General features: G+C 49.6%; 1 protein-coding gene across 2 annotated transcripts; it reads right to left on the bottom strand.

The window, feature by feature from the left end:
* Window positions 1–9533: 9533 nt before the first annotated feature.
* Window positions 9534–11388, bottom strand: LOC121200122 (C-reactive protein-like). Of its 2 annotated transcripts, none has more exons than XM_041065222.1 (3): window positions 11107–11388; window positions 10754–10870; window positions 9534–10439 (listed from the first exon to the last, which is right to left on the bottom strand). In XM_041065222.1, exons 2-3 carry the CDS (start codon window positions 10824–10826, stop codon window positions 9805–9807), a joined length of 708 nt encoding a protein of 235 aa, XP_040921156.1. In that variant the 5' UTR covers window positions 10827–10870; window positions 11107–11388; the 3' UTR covers window positions 9534–9804. The 2 variants fall into 2 exon arrangements, with proteins under 2 accessions (XP_040921156.1, XP_040921155.1); XM_041065221.1 differs by having other exon boundaries at window positions 10754–10909; window positions 11107–11385.

Here is an 11388-nt window from a genome sequence, read left to right as displayed (position 1 = left end):
CCAGAAAGTGATGCAGTGAATCTCTCCAGCAGCTGTTTGGTTCGAAGGATCCAGGAGAGAAGCTCCTCAGGAAGTCAATAGAAAAGCTCGGGCCAAAAGCCAGAAATCCACTTTGGGAAAGTCTGACCTGCAAACAATATGAGCAACAACAAGGACAAAATGTAGAAGCACAGACTGTGTGGACGTCTCCACCTGCTGAAATGAGGTGGAGATACCTGGACACGATCCACCAAAAAATACAGTGAGACTTTGTCCTGCCTCGTTTCAACCACACACACGGCGAAGACAGTTTCAGTTAAATACCAGATGGTCAGGGGGTAAACAGAGCCCTCAGTCTGATCTGACAGGATCCTGAAAATCACTCAGACTCAGGGTCGCTCAGATCCATCTGTCCCTGAACTCTGACCTGACCTACAGCACCACCTCCACCTCCAGACCTCCATCAGAAACATCCTGACGTGTTCCCACAGCGAGGACTCGTCACACTGCCGCCTCTGAATTATGGAGGACTTCTCCTCTTTCCTCCTTCATGTTTCTGGTTTTGATGGAGCTTGAAGCTGAATGTGGGATGAGCTTCGTTCTGGGGAGTCTCTGTTTCATGTGAGAACATATTCATCATTCATGTGTTCATTATCTCAGATGCAGAGAGGGTGAATTAAAACCAGACCAAGTCCTGTGAGGAGGAACTGCTGGGGTTCTTTGTTCGCCGTGTTCAAAGGCACCGCGTCCTCGTCTTCGTCCTCGTCTTCGTCCTCCCTGCTCTCTGTACCATGAACGCATGCAGCAGCTAATGCATTCCATATCAGATGGGGCGGGCGGGCGGGGGTGGGGGGGGGGTAGCACCAGCAGGGCCTGGAGGCTGGGACAGCCTGGACAGGTCTGGGGTCTGTCTCAGGGCTGACACAGAGACAAACAGGCTGCTCAGGTGGTGTAGAAGGAGGAGTTAATGAACGCTGCTCAGTCTAATCCTGTGCAGCTCTACTACACTGTCACTGTTGTGTTTTATCAGAGGGGATTGTGGGATTTCCTGGACGTGAAAACATGCAAATTGACGAACAGATGGAGCGAAAAAAGAAACACCGAGGCGTCGCTGGCAGCCATACTGTAATCCGCTCCTCTGGTGGTGTTTTCGTATCGCCGTGTTAATGCGGTCGTCTCCTGGTGAATCTCCAACTGTCGACTTCTCACTTCTCTTTGGCAGAAATCCTGAAGTCTGACAGATCTCACCTCTATCGACTCGCTGGCGTTGCTCCATCTGTTTATTTTAGTCTGTCGTCTGCTGCTGCTGAGATTTATCTGCTTTTTATTCTCACATCATGTTTCTGTTTGTGGCTGTGATTCATATTGTTTTCATGTTTGTGTTGTGTTTTACAGAGGGACGCTGCTGTTCCTGTGCAGAGGTGAAGCTCTCAGCTTACACACTGTAAACATACTGTGAGGTGAGGACGACATCTGCTGATAAGTTGCTCAATTAATCAATTAATCAATTGATTGTTTGGAAAACCCAAGTGTGTGTGTCTGTGTGTGAGTGTCTGTGTGTGTGTCTCTGTGTGTCTGTGTGTGTGTCTCTGTGTGTCTCTGTGTGTGTGTGTGTGTGTCTGTGTGTGTGTGTGTGTGTGTCTCTGTGTGTCTCTGTGTGTGTGTGTGTGTGTCTCTGTGTGTCTCTGTGTGTCTCTGTGTGTCTGTGTGTGTCTGTGTGTGTCTCTGTGTGTCTCTGTGTGTGTCTCTGTGTGTCTCTGTGTGTCTCTGTGTGTCTCTGTGTCTCTGTGTGTGTGTGTGTGTGTGTGTGTGTGTCTCTCTGTGTGTGTGTGTGTGTCTCTGTGTGTCTCTGTGTGTCTCTGTGTGTGTGTGTGTGTGTGTGTGTGTGTCTCTCTGTGTGTGTGTGTGTGTCTCTGTGTGTCTCTGTGTGTCTCTGTGTCTCTGTGTGTGTGTGTGTGTGTGTGTCTCTGTGTGTGTGTGTGTGTGTCTCTGTGTGTCTCTGTGTCTCTGTGTGTCTCTGTGTGTGTCTGTGTGTGTCTCTGTGTGTCTCTGTGTGTGAGTGTCTGTGTCTCTGTGTGTGAGTGTCTGTGTCTCTGTGTGTCTCTGTGTGTGTCTCTGTGTGTCTCTGTGTGTCTGTGTGTGTGTGTGTGTGTGTGTGTGTGTCTCTGTGTGTGTGTGTGTGTCTCTGTGTCTCTGTGTGTCTGTGTGTGTCTCTGTGTCTCTGTGTGTGTGTGTGTGTGTGTGTGTGTGTGTCTCTGTGTGTGTGTGTGTGTGTCTCTGTGTGTCTCTGTGTCTCTGTGTGTCTCTGTGTGTGTCTGTGTGTGTCTCTGTGTGTCTCTGTGTGTCTCTGTGTGTGTGTGTGTGTGTCTCTGTGTGTCTCTGTGTCTCTGTGTGTCTCTGTGTGTGTCTCTGTGTGTCTCTGTGTGTGAGTGTCTGTGTCTCTGTGTGTGAGTGTCTGTGTCTCTGTGTGTCTCTGTGTGTGTCTCTGTGTGTCTCTGTGTGTCTCTGTGTGTGTGTGTGTGTGTGTGTGTGTCTCTGTGTGTGTGTGTGTGTCTCTGTGTCTCTGTGTGTCTGTGTGTGTCTCTGTGTGTCTCTGTGTGTCTCTGTGTCTGTGTGTGTGTGTGTGTGTGTGTGTCTCTGTGTGTGTGTGTGTGTGTCTCTGTGTGTGTGTGTGTGTGTGTGTCTCTGTGTGTCTCTGTGTCTCTGTGTCTCTGTGTGTGTCTCTGTGTGTCTCTGTGTGTCTCTGTGTGTCTCTGTGTGTGTGTGTGTGATTTTCTGCACAGAGAGGAGAGCCTGCGTTTGACTCATGACCCGTGGTCTCACATTGACCCCTGAGGGACAGAGTCTGTAGCCCGTCACAGTGAAGGTCTGTGGTGATTCAGAGCACTCACAGCTTTTATCTTCACTTAAATGAGGTACAAAGTAATTAAGGGATAGATTAATGGGCACTAATGGGTTTTTAATAAATTATCTGATGTGTTTAATGAACATCATGAGGTGAAGCCTCAGACCCTCAGGCAGGACTTTAATCTTATTTTATTGTATTTGTGTATTTAATTTTTTTATTCTGTTCAGATTTGTTGATTTTTATAATGTTTGAAAGCATCTGTATAAATCCAGTTTATCATCGTTTCTGTGGCTGATGCTGGGTTAGGGATGAATGTTGCGTTCACTGACCTGATGAAAAAGGCGGCTGCAGCAGACGGTGGTCGGCTGGTCTGGGTGGCGATGCTGTGAGCTTCCGGTTTGACGGAGACGCGCTGAGTCGAGCTCTTCATGGTCACGTAATCTCCACCTGAGACTGAACTCTGACGGACGACACAGACGTTAGAACATGAGCTCGAGTCACCTCCACCGGCCACTGGGGGGGGGGGGGGGTGAACGTGTTTCCTGTGGCTTTTTTTATTGTTTGTAGTTTTCTTCAGAGTCACATGTTTCAGATGGACATCAGCATCAAGACAGATCCAGGACATGTTTCGCCTAGCTCAGCACAAAGACTGGAAGTGGGGGGGCTGTTAGCCTCCCTCCATCAGAAGAGGAATAAACCCAGTGCCTGCAGCACCCAGGGTAAAGATTTACAGGCTGTTTCTGGTCTCCACCCTCCACCCTCCACTCCACCCAGTGTTTAGACTCTGTTCAGGGGAGAAGCTACACATGTGGAGGTCATTAACTCATTAGCTCTGGTCATTAGCCTGATCACTGGCATCCAGACTTCCCATTCTGTTCAGTCACTGTGCTAATGGCTAATCCTGCCGGGCATCACTAATGATCAGACACTCAGAGGGCTGCTTGTTCTGTGGATTTAAATTTCTAATATGAGTCATAATGTTTCTTATTGTACAGTAATTTTATGTTCTAACATACGAGGCTGTGAATCTGTCTCACAGCGTCACTGTACCTTCAGATTCACATGAATATGAAAACATCAGTGAGTTTGAGTTTACCACCAGCTGACTCTTTCCAATCCGTCCTCCTGTGTTTCTGTTGGTGCATTTCATCCCTGGGCTCAGACCCGTGGCCTGGTTACACTGGATTATCATGAGAACAGCGAGCTGAAAAACGGGGAGTCCATCATTCAGCCGTTTGGCTGGGACACGCTCGACCAGCTAACAGGATTACACAGAGAGCTGCCGGCAGGACGAAGACACAAACCTGAGCTGAGACAGTTTGACAGGAAAGAGTCGGCAGGTGTGTTTGGTTTGTTTTGATCTGATCACTTTTAGTTGTTTTCATTTCATTTCCTTGGTTAGATTTGATGGATGTGATCTGAGTTAAGACCAATACTGTCTTAATAAAGTTGTGGCTGATCAGTGTAAGTTCACAGATGAAGTGAAAGGTGAGGGAGGATGTCTGACCCCCCCTCCTCCCCCTGACGTCCTGGTCTTCGAGGTGAGGACACTCTTACAGTATCTGACTGTCTCTTATATCTTTTACATTATCGTCTTTTTATCATCTACATAAATAGAAAAATGTAGAAATTACAAACCAAACAGAATTCAGAAAATTCTACTTCTCATGAAAAACATGAAGTGATGAACTGTCAGGATGAGTGAGTGAAGTGTGTCTTTAATACATGCTTCACTGAGTGTGTCCCTCCCTGCTTACCGTAGTGTGTTGCTGCTCAGGTTTGCAGCAGGAGACCCTCCACACTCCCTCCAGGTAGTGGTGTGCATTCAGGGGGAGGGGTGTAACTGTGGCCAGCCCTTTGCTTCCGCCTCCACCCAGGTATTTACTCTGAACTCCGCCCCATCCCCACGGAGCCCCACCCCCCTGACGCTGCTCTTCGTACGACCATCTTTGCTGCTTCACCGGCAGCTCGTCGCCGCTCTCTGGGGCCGGGGGCCTGCAGGTGGTCGTGGGGCCGCGAGGGGGGGCAGGGCAGGGCATCATCTCTCTGCTGATGCCCAGAGCCCGACGCAGAGCAAGGTGTCTCAGCTGCTGGAAGGAGGCGCCGCACACGTCACAGCAGGCGTCGGCAGGAGCATGGCGGCTACGACGAGGCCACTGGAGGCGCTGGAGCTTATCGAAGAGGAAGGAGGCGTAGGCCGGGTCCTGGAGGGGGGGGGCGGGGGGCAACCACAGATGGCATGGGGAGATTTATGGTTCATCCATCCACATACAGGTAAACCAACTGAAATCATTCAACACCTGTTCACCTGTTAACGTGTCCCTGAGGAGCTGGAGGAGAAACATCAGTGGAACAAAGAGCAACAGAACATGAAAGACATCTGAGAACCTTCCGGTCTCTTCCCTGAGGAACTGCCGGCTGCTCTGAGAACATGAAAGAATCAAACTGTCCTGAGACCCGTGTGTTTGAACTCCAGAAACATGGCTGGTGTGTTGACCTATCAGGAAACGAAGCGAATCTTCTGATCTGGGATCAGATAATCACAGCACAACAAAACGAGGACTCACCTGCTGCAGCGACTGCACATGAACAGACTAATCCCTGCTCTTATATTTGGGACTTGGACGGGAACCAGGTCTCCTGGTTCTCCCTGGTTCTTCCTGGTTCTTCCTGGTTCTTCCTGTGACCAGGGAGCAGCCGCTCCTCTGAAGCTGTGAGGCAGAATAACGCTTTACTCAGTGGATTCAGAAGAATTCAGCGTTCGTTTGAACGTGTTTGAACCTGACGTGGTGACAAAGTGACACTGTCAGCCACAGAGTCGCAGCTCTCTGCTGCCCCCGGTGGTCGGTGCGTGTTATCATACATGTTCCTGATCCTCCTCCTCCTCCTCGCCCGGCTGTGTCACCACACATCTCCATCAGCGTGGCCGCCGAGCCGCTCGGGAGAGAGAGAGCCAGCCTCGTCCAGCACTCAGTCAGTCCTCACTACGCTAACGAGCATCAGAGGAGTCCGGTTTGTCCTTTAGGCCGGACGCAGCGAGCAGAGCAGGACGAGGACGAGAGGAGAGAGTACAGCAGAGAATAATCAGAGTCTAATTAAATATCTGTTTATTCACATCAGCTGATAGCGGGACTGGCTCTGATGAGCTCTGACTCTACAGCAGAGCAGCTCAGTGGGTTTTAGATTTAATAAATCGTCTCGTCCAGTTTCAGAGGAAACAGAAGAACCAGAACAAATGTCTCTTCTTGTCCTGTTTGCTGTTTTTCTTCAGGAAGCTCATTAAACCTCAGTGGAACAAAGAGTGACGGACTCTGACAGGTTTCTGTGAGGAGCCTCAGAGGACACGGACACTGCAGAGACAACACTCAGTCTGTTTGACCTGCAGGACTCTGTTTACAGGTCCAGTGAAAACTGAGTCTGACTGTGAACTGACCTGCGCACGTTTTAGCAACAGGATGGAATGAATCACAGCTGTACAGATGTGCATCATTTCCTGATGATCTCTCCCCACACGCTGTAAACATCTGTAACGTTCTGTGGGAACCGGCCTGATGGACACGCAGCACTTTGTCTCTGGCTGCTTCAGGTTCAGAAAGCTCCTGCTGAGTTTCCTTTCTGCTGACCAAGCACTTCCTCTGGGCTTTTACTGCAGCGGGGCCTTCGCTTCCTGCTCCCGTGACCTCTTCTTTTGCTGCTGCCAGAGACCTGCCCCCGAGGACTGACGCTGAGCATGAGGACAGCAGCGGGTGTCCAGAGACGTGGACATCTGTCCCTGCCTCGGCAGCCTCCTGTCCTCCAGACCCCGCAGGTAACATTTGGAATAATGTCACATTATTGTCATGGATTCAGTGAATACACCTGTCCCTCTCACCTGTCACAGTGTCATGACCTCCCCTCTGCCCCCCCCCCCCCCCCAGTTTAAACCTCTGGAACACAGACAGACATTTTGGAGGAAGAAGTCACTCAGAGCGACCAGCAGAGAACGTCTCAAAGTGGCAGCACAGGTGACCTTTCATACCTGAGAGACACACACTCTCTGGTGTGCGTGCGTGCATGTGTGCATGTGTGTGCGTGTGTGTGCATGCGTGCGTGTGTGTGTGTGCAACACAGCGAGGAGCGACTGAATGACCAACTGAGAGACTGCGTGGGCGAGCGAGCAAGAGTAAGAGTGAAATAGAGAAATAGAGAGAGGCAGTGGACTCAGATCATTGGACACATCAGAGTGACTGGAGCGAGAGAGCGAGAGCGAGAGAGAGAGAGAGAGAGAGAGAGAGAGAGAGAGTGAACACCATAGAAACTGAAGCTCTCTCGCCCCAGCAGAGACATGAGCTGCTCTGATGTCCACGTTTTGATATGAAAACCTGACAGAGGAGTTTACTGTCACCCCCCTCCCCCTCCCCTGCAGGGACCAGGACCTGGGACCACTGCTCAGCGGGTTCTGAATGAGATGTTCTCATGCTGGTGTTTGTCTCAGCAGACCAGGGTGGGACAGACCCTTCAGGCTGGAGGACTCAGATCAGTGGAACCAGGTCTGTGCTGGTTCTCTGCCCTGAACTTTTCCTAGGTCCCGCCCGTCTGCTCCTAGCGTCCAGCTGATCTCCCACTGGTTTACATGTCACACACACACACACACACACACACACACACACACTTCGCTGCTGTACAGCATGTTGGGGTGTTGTGTTGCTGCTGACCTTCAGCGCCGTGGTGTCGGCCAGAGCAGCAGCTTGTCTGTTCAGCTGTGACGCCATGATGTGGCAGCGCTGACACAGCCTCTGCAGCTCCTCCTCCTCCTTCGGGTTGCCGTGGCGGCTCAGTTCGCCGGCTGACAGCGAGCCTTCGGGGTTCGGCCGGGACGCACAGGCCCTCCCCGTCTCCTCCTCTTCCTCCTGTCCTGCAGAGCGAAGACGCTTCCTGCGACAGGTGAAGCCCAGAGGAAGAGGTGTGTCTCCCTCCACCACCTGATGTCAATCAGAGGAAAACTCACTTTTTTAATGATTAAAAACTGATTCTCTTTTTTTATTTAGCTACTCAACAACACGCAGTACTGAGCTAAACAACAATAATAAAAGCTTCTACTGAGGACACATAAACTGTTCCTCAGGCTTGTACTGCATAGAACGTCCCTCTGAGTTTCACTGGAGAACCGTTCCAGTGTGTGAAGGCTCCAAACCAGCAGGACTAAGGCAGCGTTTCTAGAACCAGACTGGTTCTTTATTCTGATTTTCCAGTTTAATGTTTTATGAAGAACTCATTAAAGTAAAGCAACAATATGAAACTATTTAACTTTCAAACTATAGAATTCTGAGCTCTAAAGACATCACAGACTCCCTGTGCACTGTGTAAACGTTATTTTTAAAGCTCATGTGCACATATGATGTTTTTAGGTGTGTATGTTAGCTTAGCTTTAGTCTTTGCAGCGCTCATCACTTTTATAATGAGGGTTAACGAGCTGAGCTCCTGCTTGTGGGACCGGAGGTCGCAGTGAGTCCAGACGGAGCAGGGAAGGTAATAAACTGTGATACTCACTGTGAATCTCCTGTAGTCCGGTCTGTGTCCTCGGGCCGCGTTCCAATACTGTGAGTACATCTCCGTTAACAAACTCGACTTTAACTCAGCTGATGATCTGATCAGCTCCTCGCTGACTTTCCTTTGTTCAAGCAGCAGCTTCAGTCTCTGAGCCTGTGGTTTAATCTCTGCCTTCAGTACAGCAGGAAAACAGAGAAGCTGTGTGTGTGTGTGTGTGTGTGTGTGTGTGTCAGCACTGTGGGAGGAGAATCACATCACTGAAGCGTGAACGTTCAGGCTGCAGGATGAGAAGGTGAAGGCTGAGATGAGATCCACTGCTCTGACACTGAGTTATGTAACTGCTGGGTGAGGACTCAGATAATCACTGAACATCAGTGTGAAGATCACGGTCACTTGTCTCTTGTCCCCCCGTGTGTCCTTGTCTTTTTCTCGTCCTAGTCTGTGTCTTTTAGGATGTTTCTTCTAACTCTGTGTCCAAAGGAAGCAGTGTGTCTGTGTACTGCTGCTCAGCCGACCTTCAGATGATGGACGGTCTCTTAGCGCCATCTAGTGGACAGATAGTTGAACTCCATCATTCAGGTTTGATTTCTGTGACACTGACTCTTTAACTGCATCGATCACAACAAACAGAATATTTTGGGTTTGGTTTTTCAGAGCTGAGGATCATAAGACCAGAGCAGCAGCACAAACCAGACTCTGCAGGACCTGAACCAGGACCTGAACCAGGACCTGAACCAGGACCTGAACCAGGACCTGAACCAGGACCTGATCCAGGACCTGAACCAGGACCTGAACCAGGACCTGAACCAGGACCTGATCCAGGACCTGAACCAGGACCTGATCCAGGACCTGAACCAGGACCTGAACCAGGACCTGAACCAGGACCTGATCCAGGACCTGTCCTCTCTGTCCTCTGCTAAAGGGTTAGTCTTAACCTTAATCCTCACCGAGCTGCCACCCTCCTTCCTCTCCCTCCTTCCTCTCCCTCCTTCCTCTCCCTTCTCCCACAGTGAGCTTCTAGACTTCCAGCCACTCCAGTTCTGGACCCTGTCTCTTCCACATGTCTCAGTCTGTCCGTCCACTTCAGAAACTGCTAACTCTTCAGCCTGTCCCTGAACTTTGGTGGATGAAGATGCTCAGTGAAAAGAAAACTACACATGAAAGTATTGAATAAAGTTTAAATCAGAATTTTTGATTTTTATTAGCAGCTGTGTTTAACATGACACACGGTGGAGACGTGACATGTTCCTGCTCAGCTCAGTGAGCCTGGCTGTTTAACATGACAAGACAAGATCCTGGTGGTTCACTAATAATGACTCAGCAGTTTACAGAACATTTCCAGTTTCATTGTTGGATTAAGATTATGAATGAAAGCACAATAAACATAATTTGTAGATTAATATAGATGTGGTTGTTTTGTTTTGACAGTTTGACCGTGGACGTCCACATCACTGACAGACCGGTTCCTCAAAGTCAGCGTCCTGGATGAAGACGTTCCCTGACACTGTGTGGTTGAGGTTGTTCCAGTTGAGGAGGTTCCCTGGAGAGAAGGAACCCTGATTCATGTAGGACCTGATGTCACACGCAGACACGATGTGGTCCCACATGTGAAGGTCACAGATGTCCCCTTCAAACGAGTCGTCCGTTTTGAAGCCTCCTTTAAATTCGTCCTGCTCCTGACCGATGATGATGCTCAGTTCACCTTTTACCGGGTAGTTCTTTCCCACCAGCTTCTGAGAGGTACGAAGCCCGTTCAGCCACAGCTGGGTCAGCCCCGTCCCGGAGTCCCAGGTCCAGCAGACCGAGTTCCAGTCCAGCTGATTGGTCGGGAGCTTTAAGTAGACGTAGGATTCGCTGCCTGTGTGGACCTTGTATGATCCAGCGTTGTCTTTATTCAGCATCAGAGCGTTTTGGTGGTCGACAGTCGCCAAAGAGAAGAGTCCCTGCATCCGGTTCAGCTGGGAGAAGAAGCGAAGGCAGACCGTCATGATGGAGATGGACTTGGTTTGGACATGAAGAGCCACGTGGGGCTGGTTCACACCCTGGGGGTCATTGGGAAAAGTGAACTGCTTCCCTGACAGATCTGTGAAGAACAGAAGGAAGGTCTGAGAGGACAGACTCTGAAGACACACACACCGAAACACAGGAGGACCAGACCGAGCCAGACCTGGGACGTCATAGAATACTGGACCAGTGTGAACTGAACCAAAACACCAAGGACTGAGTCACTTCACAGCTTTTTGAGGAAACTGTGATAATCAGGAGGTTTTTATTTTATCGACCTCTGAGTCGTTGGCTGTTTTCTTCTGCTGTCGCAGTTAAAAATCTGCTTCTGCTCTGACTGTGACTCAGTGATCGAAACACGTCAGCGCTGAGGTGGAACGTCCACCGTCTCACCTCGGACTTCACAGCTTCCTGTAGCCCAGAGAAGAACGAAGAGCGCCAGCGTCTTCGTCAACGTTGCAGCCATGATGACGGTGATGATGATGAAGATGCAGCTGAGTCACTCACGATCTGAGAGGATTCCAAAACAAAAGCTCGCAGTTGGATTGACTGCAGGAGCACACAGCAGAGACAGAAGGTAAAAGATTCTAAGAGTTAAACACTCAGTCTGTCCTTCAGCTGAACTCAGGATTTCTGGAGGTAGAAGCTTATTATCTCGATCAGTAGCATCAAAATACTTCAGTTATTTTACTGGAGAAGCTTCTCTCATTTCACTCTTCCTCATACAGAAAATACAGTGAACCCACCTGTTTCCTTTTCTCCTGCAGCAGGACCGAGGCGTCTGAGCTTTACTCCAGATGTTCATCCAGCTTTTCTTCCTTCGCCTGACGTCGGATCACACCCAGTGAACCCTGAAGTTACCACATCGTGTCTTGTGAAATTCCCAGTAAGTCTTTTTCAGAGAAAGGAGAAGTGGGAAACTTCCCTGTTCCTGTGGTTTCTGACAGTTTTCATTCTGCAGGTTGTTCTGAGCTTTAAGCTTCACTGAGTAACATGAAGCTCAGTTCGCATGAATTTTATTTTTATTT

This window comes from Toxotes jaculatrix, chromosome 19 (assembly GCF_017976425.1).
Source record: "Toxotes jaculatrix isolate fToxJac2 chromosome 19, fToxJac2.pri, whole genome shotgun sequence".
Taxonomy (NCBI): Eukaryota; Metazoa; Chordata; class Actinopteri; family Toxotidae; genus Toxotes; species Toxotes jaculatrix.
This window is presented reverse-complemented; position numbering and strand designations above follow the sequence as displayed.

Coding starts and splice junctions, on each gene's coding strand:
- LOC121200122 (XM_041065222.1), bottom strand. CDS start 10,826: ATGGCTGCAACGTTGACGAAGACGCTGGCGCTCTTCGTTCTTCTCTGG. Junction 10,440..10,753: donor AGGAAGCTGTGAAGTCCGAG/GTGAGACGGTGG, acceptor TGTTCTTCACAG/ATCTGTCAGGGAAGCAGTTC.